This window comes from Artemia sp. Qi Xiang Cuo, chromosome 8 (genome assembly GCF_049724085.1).
Source record: "Artemia sp. Qi Xiang Cuo chromosome 8, ASM4972408v1, whole genome shotgun sequence".
Classification (NCBI taxonomy): domain Eukaryota; kingdom Metazoa; phylum Arthropoda; class Branchiopoda; order Anostraca; family Artemiidae; genus Artemia; species Artemia sp. Qi Xiang Cuo.
In genome coordinates, this window is record NC_142801.1 from 35330321 (window position 1) to 35342470 (window position 12150).

Consider the following 12150-nt stretch of genomic DNA (forward strand, 5'->3'; position numbering starts at 1 on the left):
TAAAAAAAAATCTGTTAATACGTTTAAGCAATAAATATCTTTAAGCTTAACCCGTCTTTATTCTTTAGAATAGTTATATTGTAAGCAAGTAACAAACTCTTTCCTGAAGTCACCTCTTGGATACACAATGCAGAAACTTCATTTAAGAAACTATGAAAAAAATTGTAAGTAAGTAAGTAAAAGATTCTTTCTTGAAGTCACCTCTTGGATACACAATACAGAATTTTTTTAAAGAAATTATGAAAAAATTGTAAGTAAGAAGCAAATTCTTTCTTGAATTCACCTGCTTGATAAAAAAAGACATTTCGTTCATGGAATTATGACAAAATTCTAAGTAAGTAACAAATTTTTTATTGTTTTCACGACTTAAACACAAAATGTAGAAATTTAATTTAAGAAATTATGAAGAAATTCTCAGTAAGTAACAATTTCATTCTTGAGGTCACCTCTTGTATACACAATGCAGAAATTTCATTTAAGAAATTATCAAAAATTGTAAGTAAGTAGCAAATTCTTTCTTGAATTCGCCACCTGGATAATTAAAATAAGACATTTCATTCAAGAAATTATGACGAAATTCTAAGTAAGCAACAAACTCTTTCTTGAAGTTACCTCATGGATACACAATGCAGAAATTTCATTTAAGAAATTATCAAAAATTGTAAGTAAGTAGCAAATTCTTTCAAAAATATGTTATTACGTTTAAGCAATAAATATATTTAAGCTTAACCCGTCTTTATTCTTTAGAATAGTTTTATTCATTTCATTAAATTATGAAGAAATTGTAAGTCAGTAACAATAGCTTTCTTGAATTCGCTTCATGGACACAATACAGATATTTAATTCAAGAAATCATAATAATATTACAAGTAAGTAATAAAGTCTTTATTGTTTTCACCTATTTGATACACAATACTGAAATTTCATTCAAGAAATTATGAAGGAATTGTAAATAGGTAACACACTCATTCTTGAAGTCACCTCTTGGATACACAATGCAGAAATTTCATTTAAGAAATTATCAAAAATTGTAAGTAAGTAGCAAATTCTTTCTTGAATTCGCCTCCTGGATAAATAAAAAAGACATTTCATTAAAAAAATTGTGACAAAATTCTTAGTAAGCAACAAACTCTTTCTTGAAGTCAGCTCATGGATACACAATGCAGAAATTTCATTTAAGAAATTATCAAAAAATGTAAGTAAGCAGCAAATTCTTTCTTGAATTTGCCTCCTGGGTAAATAAAAAAGACATTTCATTCAGAAAATTATGACAAAATTCTAAGTAAGTAACAAGCTCTTTCTTGAAGTTACCTCATGGATACACAATGCAGAAATTTCATTTAAGAAATTATGAAAAAATTGTAAGCAAGTAACAAACTCTTTCATGAAGTCAGCTCGTGGATACACAATGCAGAAATTTTATTAAAGAAATTATCAAAAAATTTTAAGTAAGTAGCAAATTCTTTCTTGAATTCACCTGCTTTATAAAAAAAAAAGACATTTCATTCAAGAAATTATGACAAAATTCGAAGTAAGTAACAAACTCTTTATTGTTTTCATGACTTACATACACGATGTAGAAATTTAATTCTAGAAATTATGAAAAAATTCTCAGTAAGTAGCAATTTCTTTCTCGAAGTCAACTCTTGGATACACAATACGGTAATTTAATTTAAGAAATTATGAAAAAATTGTAAGCAAGTAACAAAATCTTTCCTGAATTCACCTCGTTGATACAAAATGCAGAAACTTAATTTAAGAAAATATTAAAAAATTGTAAGTAAGTAACAAATTCTTTCTTGAAGTCACCTATTGGATACAAAATACAGAAATTTCATTAAACAAATTATGAAAAAATTGTAAGTAAGTAGCAAATTCTTTCCTGAATTCACCTGCTGGATAAACAAAAAGACATTTTGTTCAAGAAATTATGGCAAAATTCTAAGTAAGTAACAAACTCTTTATTGTTTTCACGACTTAGATATACGATGTAGAAATTTAATTCAAGAAATTATGAAAAAATTCTCAGTAAGTAACAATTTCTTTCTTGAAGTCAACTCTTGGATACACAATACGAAAATTTCATTCAAGAAATTATGAAAATATTGACTTAGATACACGATGTAGAAATTTAATTCAAGAAATTATGAAAAAATTCTCAGTAAGTAACAATTTCGTTCTTGAAGTCAACTCTTGGATACACAATACGGAAATTTCATTCAAGAAATTATGAAAATATTTGTAAGTAAGTAACAAGCTCTTTACTGATTTCACCTCTTGACTATACAGTACAGATACTTCATTCAAGAAACGTGATTAAACACGTATTGAAACTACATGCTATTTGCTTGCCTTTCCTTGGCACCTTTCCAAACGAGCGGGGATTCCCCACTGGTTCCTACACATTGCAAAAAAGTGAGCAGTACGAAAACTCCACGTTTTCAACCAGACCGGTTTTTTTAGACAACACCCATTTTTAGGGACCAATCAGAGACAGCGGAGGTTGCTCAATATACAATAACTTGATTGGTGATTGGTGACACACCACGACGGCGCATACATCGTGAGAAAGACATGCAACGTCGAAATAGATTTATTTCATTTTTTTTAAGGTTAATTTAGACTAGGTTACGTGCGCGCACGTAACCTCGGCTAAATTAACGTAAAAAAAAATGAAATAAATCTATGTCGACTTTGCATGTCTCTCTCACTATGTATGCGCCGTCGCGGTGTGTAACCAATCACCAATCAAGTTATTGTATATTGAGCAACCTCCGCTGTCTCTGATTGGTCCCTAAAAATGGGTGTTGTCTAAAAAACCAGTCTGGTTGAAAACGTGGAGTTTTCGTACTGCTCACTTTTTGTAATGTGTAGGAACCAGTGGGGAATCCCTGCTCGTTTGGAAAGGTGCCAAGGAAAGGCAAGCAAATAGCATGTAGTTTCAAAACGTGTTTAATCACGTTTCTTGAATGAAGTATCTGTACTGTATATTCAAGAGGTGAAATCAATAAAGAGCTTGTTACTTACTTACTCATATTTTCATAATTTTTTGAATGAAATTTCCGTATTGTGTATCCAAGAGTTGACTTCAAGAAAGAAATTGTTACTTACTGAGAATTTTTTCATAATTTCTTGAATTAAATTTCTACATCTTGTAGCTAAGTGAAAAACTTACAAATATTTTCATAATTTCTTGAATTAAATTTCCGTATTGTGTATCCAAGAGTTGACTTCAAGAAAGAAATTGTTACTTACTGAGAATTTTTTCATAATTTCTTGAATTAAATTTCTACATCGTATATCTAAGTCGTGAAAACAATAAAGAGTTTGTTACTTACTTAGAATTTTGACATAATTTCTTGAACGAAATGTCTTTTTGTTTATCCAGCAGGTGAATTCAAGAATAAATTTGCTACTTACTTACAATTTTTTCATAATTTCTTTAATGAAATTTCTGTATTGTGTATCCAAGAGGTGACTTCAAGAAAGAATTTGTTACTTACTTACAATTTTTTCATAGTTTCTTAAATGAAGTTTCTGCATTGTGTATCCAAGAGGTGACTTCAGGAAAGAGTTTGTTACTTGCTTACAATTTTTTCATAATTTCTTAAATGAAATTTCCGTATTGTGTATTCAAGAGTTGACTTCAAGAAAGAAATTGTTACTTACAGAGAATTTTTCATAATTTTTTGAATTAAATTTCTACATCGTGTATCTAAGTCATGAAAACAATAAAAAGTTTGTTACTTACTTGGAATTTTGTCATAATTTCTTGAACGAAACATCTTTTTGTTTATCCAGCAGGTGAATTCAAGAAAGAATTTGCTACTTACTTACAATTTTTTCATTTTTTCTTTAATGAAATTTCTGTATTGTGTATCCGCGAGGTGACTTCATGAAAGAGTTTGTTCCTTTCTTACAATTTTTTCATAATTTATTAAATGAAATTTCTGTATTGTGTATACATGAGGTACCTTCAAGAAAGAGTTTTTTGCTTTCTTAACATTTTTTCATAATTTCTTGAATGAACTTTCTTTTTATTTACCCCGGAGGCGAATTCAAGAAAGAATTTGCTACTTACTTACAATTTTTTATAATTTCTTAAATAAAATTTCTGCATTGTGTATCCATGAAGTAATTTCAGGAAAGAGTTTGTTGCTTACTTAGAATTTTGTCATAATTTCTTGAATGAAATTTTTTTTTTATTTATCCAGGAGGCGATTTCAGGAAAGAATTTGCTACTTACTTACAATTTTTGATAATTTCTTAAATGAAATTTCTGTATTGTGTATACAAGAGGTGACTTCAAGAATGAGTGTGTTACCTATTTACAATTCCTTCATAATTTCTTGAATGAAATTTCATTATTGTGTATCCAATAGGTGAAAACAATAAAGACTTTATTACTTACTTGCGATTTTATTATGATTCCTTGAATTAAATATCTGTATTGTGTCCAGGAAGCGAATTCAAGAAAGCTATTGTTACTTACTTACAATTTCTTCATAATTTAATGAAATGAATAAAACTATTCTAAAGAATAAAGACGGGTTAAGCTTAAAGATATTTATTGCTTAAACGTCTTAACATATTTTTGAAAGAATTTGCTACTTCCTTACAATTTTTGATAATTTCTTAAATGAAATTTCTGCATTGTGTATCCATAAGGTAACTTCAAGTAAGAGTTTGTTGCTTACTTAGAATTTTTTCATAATTTCTTGAATGAAATGTCTTTTCTATTTATCCAGGAGGCGAATTCAAGAAAGAATTTGCTACTTACTTACCATATTTGATAATTTCTTAAATGAAATTTCTGCATTGTGTATACAAGAGGTGACTTCAAGAATGAAATTGTTACTTACTGAGAATTTTTTCATAATTTCTTGAATTAAATTTCTACATCGTGTATCTAAGTCGTGTAAACAATAAAGAATTTGTTACTTACTTAGAATTTTGTCATATTTTCTTGAACGAAATGTCTTTGTATCCAGCAGGCGAATTCAAGAAAGAATTTGCTACTTACTTACAATTTTTTCATAATTTCTTTAATGAAATTTCTGCATTGTGCATCCAAGAGGTGACTTCAAGAAAGAATTTGTTACTTACTTACTTACAATTTTTTCATAGTTTCTTAAATGAAGTTTCTGCATTTTGTATCCAAGAGGTAACTTCAGGAAAGAGTATGTTACTTGCTTACAATAGAACTATTCTAAAGAATAAATACGGTTTAAGCTTAAAGATATTTATTGCTTAAACTTATTAACAGATTTTTTTTAGACAAAAAAAAAACACAACAATAAATGTTTACATAAAAATAGTACTTGCAGTTCACTCTTAAACATCCACAAACGATGGTCCCATGGTATTGAATAGTTTTTACCATGTCTTATGGATTTATCACGATCAGGTATGTTCTTAGGAATCCACAGTGCGAAGAAACTAACCACGTCTTCAGGACGGTGATAACCCCCTTCAAATTTAGGACACTTAAACTCTTCTAGATTGAAAAGTGGAATCCTAGGGTCACACTTTTGAATTAAAACTTTATCTGTAGGTACATTGCCCTCTACGTAGAGCGCTTCAACCCCGAAAAAGCTGCAAATTTCTCTGACTTTCTCCTGAACATTTCTCAGTTCCTGACCAGCATTATTAAGTGGTGTAAACACTCTATCGTAGAATCCCAGTCTGTTTATATGACGTAATTTAGTACTCAACAAGCTTTTATCATACTCAAACACATTATAGTTCCCTATCCAGTGATAACAGTAAATTTCTTCGAGTTCCATAGACAATAATAAAAATGAACATTCAAATATAAAACAAAAAGTTGATTTTTTCAAAACGATAAATTCTGTTTCATACAATCATATCATCTTGGAATTTATTAATGTAGTTGTTAAGTAGAAAAATACTTCATCAAACTTTTATATCTTCGCTCAAGGTTGAATTGAGTTATGGCTAGGGGGATGAGTCCTAAAACCATCTGAATTCATTGTGGGGAGGAGTCATAAGACCCTTGGAAGTCATTACGGGGGAGGAGTCATTGAACTCTCGGTAACTGATAAATTCTGTGTCATACATTTCTATCATCTTGGAAGTTATTAATGTAGTTGTTAAGTAGAAAAATACTTCATCAAACTTTTATATCTTTGCTCTAGGTTGAATGGAGTTATGGCTAGGGGGGTGAGTCCTAAAACCATCTGAATTCATTGTGGGGAGGAGTCATAAAACCCTTGGAAGTTATTGCAGGGAGGAGCCATTGAACTCTCGGTATCTATTGCATGTAAATGAAGTATGGAAATTAAAAATTTTTTTTATAATATCTGCATTGTGTATCCATGAGTCGAATTCAAGAAAGAGTTTGCTACTTACGATACTTTGATTTTGCCAATGCTAGCCCAAGTATCCGTCAATAGATGTTGATAGAGAATTTATTCAGTCTTATACTTAGATCTTCTCTATGTCAGAGTACAGCATTATAACTAGTCTAAGTCATCCACTCTGTCATTACCCCCACCCCCCCCAAAAAAAATACTTTTCAGACATTTCTTGTTAAAACTTTATTTTCAACTAATTCATCCGGGTTTTCGAAAGCAACCTAGGTCTGAAAATCCCCAAACAGCCAATTAAATGTTATAATTCATGATTTCAGGCAAGTCAAACCATGAAATACTAAAGTTAACTTCTCAAATAATAAATACCCAGGAACCTAACACCTATGAAAATCTAAAAAACTAGGTCTGAAAACCCAAACAGCTAATTAACTATTCTAATTCATGATTTCAGGCACGTAAAACCACAAAATACTAAAGTTAACTTTTCAAATAATAAACTCCAGGAAACAAACACCCACGAAAACCTAAGAAACCTAGGTCTGAAAATCCCTAAACAGCCAATTAAATATTCTAATTCATGATTTCAGGCAAGTCAAACCATGAAATACTAAAGTTAACTTCTCAAATAATAAATCCCAGGAACCTCACACCCACGAAAATCTAAAAAACTAGGTCTGAAAACCCAAACAGCTAATTAACTATTCTAATTCATGATTTCAGGAACGTAAAACCACAAAATACTAAAGTTAACTTCTCAAATAATAAACTCCAGGAAACAAACACCCACGAAAACCTAAAAAACCTAGGTCTGAAAATCCCTAAAGATCCAATTAAATATTCTAATTCATGATTTCAGGCAAGTCAAACAATTAAATACTTAAGTTAACTTATCAAATAATAAATCCCATGAATATAACACACACTAAAATCTAAAAAACTAGGTCTTAAAACCCAAACAGATAATTAACTATTCTAATTCATGATTTCAGGCACGTAAAACCACAAAATACTAAAGTTAACTTCTTAAATAATAAACTCCAGGAAACAAACACCCACGAAAACCTAAAAAACCTAGGTCTGAAAACACCCAAACAGCTAATTAAATATTCTAATTCATGATTTCAGGCAAGTCAAACCATGAAATACTAAAGTTAACTTCTCAAATAATAAATCCCAGGAACCTAACATCCATTAAAATCTAAAAAACTATGTCTGAAAACCCAAACATCTAATTAAATATTCTAATTCATGATTTCAGGCACTTAAAACCACAAAATACTAAAGTTAACTTCTCAAATAATTAACCCCGGGAGTCAAACACACACGAAAACCTAAAAAAACCTAGGTCTGAAAATCCCCAAATAGCCAATTAAATATTCTAATTCTTGATTTCAGGCACGTCAAATACGAAATACTAAAGGTAACTTCTCAAATAATAAATCCCAGTAACCTAACGCTAACTAAAATCTAAAAAACTACTTCTGAAAACGCAAACAGCTAATTAACTATTCTAATTCATGATATCAGGCACGTAAAACCACAAAATACTCAAGTTAACTTCTCAAATAATAAACCCCAGGAGTCGAACACACACGAAAATCAAAAAAACCTAGGTCTGAAAATCCCCAAACAGCCAATTAAATATTCTAATTCATGATTTCAGGCAAGTCAAACTATGAAATACTAAAGTTAACTTCTCAAATAATAAATACCAGAAACCTAACGCCCACGAAAATCTAAAAAACTAGGTCTGAAAACCCAAACAGCTAATTAACTATTCTAATTCATGATTTCAGGCACGTAAAACCACAAAATACTAAAGTTAACTTCTCAAATAATAAATTCCAGGAAACAAACACCCACGAAAACCTAAAAAAAACCTAGGTCTGAAAATCCCCAAACAGCCAATTAAATATTCTAATTCATGATTTCAGGCAAGTCAAACAATGAAATACTAAAGTTAACTTCTCAAATAATAAATCCCAGGAACCTAACATCCATGAAAATCTAAATAACTATGTCTGCAAACCCAAACAGCTAATTAAATATTCTAATTCATTATTTCAGGCACGTAAAACCACAAAATACTGAAGTTTACTTCTCAAATAATAAACCCCGGGATTTAAACACACACGAAAACCTAAGAAAACCTAGGTCTGAAAATCCCCAAACAGCCAATTAAATATTCTAATTCATGATTTCAGTCAAGTCAAAAACTAAATAAAAAATTTAACTTCTCAAATAATAACTCCCAGGAACCTAACGCTCACAAAAATCTAAAAAACTAGGTCTGAAAACCCCAACAGCTAATTAACTATTCTAATTCATGATTTCAGGCACCTAAAACCACAAAATACTAAAGTTAACTTCTCAAATAATAAACCCCAGGAGTCAAACACACACGAAAATCTAAAAAACCTAGGTCTGAAAATCCCCACACAGCCAATTAAAAATTCTAATTCATGATTTCAGGCAAGTCAAACTATGAAATACTAAAGTTACCTTCTCAAATAATAAATCCCAGGAACCTAACACCCACGAAAATCTAAAAAACTAGGTCTGCCCTCCCCCTCCCCTGCTCTCAGAAATGGGGGAACGAATGGGCATCTGAGCCTTCCCCTTGGGGCAGATCTCATTTATTTTCTATTCTGAGTATTTTTGGTTTTCCCTATGAAATTGACTCGCCCTCCCCCTCCCCTGCCCTCAGAAATGGGGGAACGAAGGGCTTCTTAGCTTTCCCCTTGAGGCAGATCTAATTTATTTTCGATTCTGAGTATTTTTTAGTTTTACCTTCAAAATTGACTCCCCCTCCCCCTCTCCTACCCTCCCCTGCCCTCAGAATTGGGGGAACGAAGGGAACGTTAGATCCTATTTTAAATTGACAATACTTTTCAAACGTTACTTCTGTATTATACAGACCACATCGGAGAGGTAAAGCTAGGTCAAGTCACAATGTCATTCTATCGTTACTTTTCAGACATTTCTTGTTAAAACTTTATTTTCAACTAATTCATCCGGGTTTTTCACAAGCAATTCGTACTATCCTCGCTCGTAATCGCTAATCACCTTAACCCTTTATTAAGTTATAGGCAATACCGGTTTAGAAAAACTAGAATAGCGACATAATTTCACTTTATCGACTCTCAAATTCTATACCCACCAGAAACCTGTCAGTTTGGCCTAGAAACATGTCTGGTTGGCCCGGAATTGCTATATGTCTGGTAATCAACCATGGAAAGGTGCCAAGGAACGTAAAGGCCCCAAATAATACAGGAAGGAACATAAAGTCCCTAAAGTATAACATTGATTGCTGCTAACATACAAAAGGTCCTAATATAAATGAATTAATAAATCTTATAACGAGTAAAACTGAAATTGGATATTCAAATGAAAGTCAAAACGAACAAAACTCACTGGGGGCAGAAGGGGGGAATCAGAGGGGAAAGGGGGCAGTTAGCAAACTCTTGTTTGTAGTGATTTTTGTCCGTATTAAGTTTGATTTGAAAGTTCAATTTAAGTTTTACTCGTTTTAAGGTTTATTTTTTTTAGCTGCCGTTAGTTTTAATCTTTCAAACGGCTTAAGATGTTTCTTTACTTGAGCTCATGTAGTACGGAAACCAAATCACAGTCTATGACACATTTTTATAATTCACATATAAATAATAATAATAAGAAAAATATATAATTTTGCTTGGTTTTTAAAGCTTTTAAAGATTTGAGCTTGGAATGGCTTAGGTGTGTGTCTATATTCATTTTGTCTGAGAGTAGCTTTCCATGCTGATTTTAGATATGAGCTGCAATAGGCCTAGGTTGAATATTTTCAAAGTGGAAGGAGGGATTTGTGATATTTTAGACAATAAGTCTTCTTTGCTCTTGGCCCATAGCTACCTGCTCTTGGCCACATTTGTATGTGGCTAGAGAAGTAAGAATTTAACCGTCCATGTCACAAATAAATACAAACACACATCTTAGGAACTAAACAACCTTTAAATTATTTTTATAATAGCTTACCTTCAAAACACACCATTTAGTGAGAATTTCTCAACAAAACATAGTCTACCTCAAGAGACGAAGCAAAACATATGAAACGGACAGACCAAGGTTTGACCAGCTCGTGGCTAGCAAAAGCCACTTTTGTGGGGTATTTCCGCCTCCTACCCCTTGCACCATTTGTCACCTCAATTTTTTGGTCCTTACATGTCATTGTTTTTCGGCTATAATTCACCAGAAATTTCTAGTCCATGGCAAAGGCCATGGTTCCTAGATCATTTTTCCAAATAATTAATATTACTAGCTCTAACGGTTTAGCTGCTTATACACTCAACCAAATAATGTATCAAATTCAGCATTAATCGATAAACTGTCAGAGCAGGATCAATGTTCTTTCAGAAATGTAACTATTGTTTTCTAAGACCCATCATAATTGCAGTTAATTATTTTGGAAATTAAATGAGGCTTAGGATTGGTTCTCAGAATTATACCACGTTTTCAAAAATATTTTTCGGGCTTAACATATCGAAATTTTGTGAAATTCTATAAAGAGGAAAAAAAAATATAAAAAATGCTAAGAAAACAAAATTTATTACCATAAATCCATCGTATGTCCAACTGCCGAACTTCATATCACATTTTTGATCATCAAAAGGAAACCAAGTAATATCAATTTTGCAAGTTGATTTGAAAATACCAGGGGGTAAATAAAAGCAGCTACCGTTATTACGAACTACCACATTTGTTGGAAAAGTACTATCAAAACCTTCATCTGCACTGCAAAATAAGAATTATATTAAAGGCTTCAAATCTTATTCGTTTGGTTTAATCGAATTGATAAAAACGACCTTCTTTTTTTTTACTGAAAGCAGTATTGGTACTTGTCTAGAATCCAGAAAACACCCGAGAAAGACCGCATTGAAATCTCAGATACTTAATGAAAAACAGGTTTGCACTGCATAGTGAGGTAATGCTCACTCCGTGACAAAGATTTAAACTTTAATTTTTTGGGGTTGAAGGGGCAAAAAAAGGTACCTAGGTTAGGTTAAGTATTTAATATATGCTATGCTTTACCCCCCCCCCTGCCTAATGAGCAAATATACAGCCCAATTATGTTCATTAACTATTATATTTTCATCCTATTTTATTAGCTTTAACCAAACTTCACTTATCGCGTTTTTTCTGGATTCTTGACAGGTACCAAATTATTCTATATATGAGGGGAATCAAGTCCTTCAAATCCACACTCCTTATGGTAAAGCCCGATTAGGGTTTTTCTAGAAAGTAGCCTGGACTGCAGCAAACTGGGTTGAATGGTTTGGTAACCGCTAAAACTAATTTTAAAATATTTGAAAGTAATATTCTATTACTTAAAAAATGCGAAGTTTCCCCCTATCATTCTCAGATCATTATTATAAACAAGTTAAACTTTTTTACCACATTGTTTCTATGCTAGACCATTCATTCTTGAAATATCGGGAAAAAAGTCAAAATGTAGCGTAAATGACGGAGGGGATTGATACCCCTCATATATATGATCAGTTTCTCTCTGTTTCAAATGTTAATTTCAGTCTATACATTCGTAAAAGAATGCTTGTTTTTTCATTAATTTTTGCTTATTGCTAATTTCACATTGGCATTTTTCTAAATACGAAGCAACGACGCCCTCCGTCAACCTTCTTCCATTTACCATTCATGTGGACCAGTTATTGATTTCCTTTTAAATTCCCTTTAAAACTACTGTTTTCGTTCATGTCAGAGGGGAGCTGTCACCACTCAGCATCCATATTGTGCGCTCAATCCAAATGCATTCCTTCAAATGAAG

At 31.7% G+C, this 12150-nt stretch overlaps 1 protein-coding gene across 10 annotated transcripts in view; it reads right to left on the reverse strand.

Annotated features, from left to right (window-relative positions):
- The window catches only part of nAChRalpha6 (nicotinic acetylcholine receptor alpha6), a 308906-nt gene that overhangs the window by 125815 nt on the left and 170941 nt on the right, over nucleotides 1–12150 (reverse strand). For all 10 annotated transcript variants that reach the window (XM_089093391.1, XM_089093392.1, XM_089093388.1 and 7 more), the window contains one exon: nucleotides 10922–11102. In XM_089093391.1, coding sequence (XP_088949517.1) covers nucleotides 10922–11102 — 181 coding nt within the window. The remainder of the gene's footprint in view (nucleotides 1–10921; nucleotides 11103–12150) is intronic.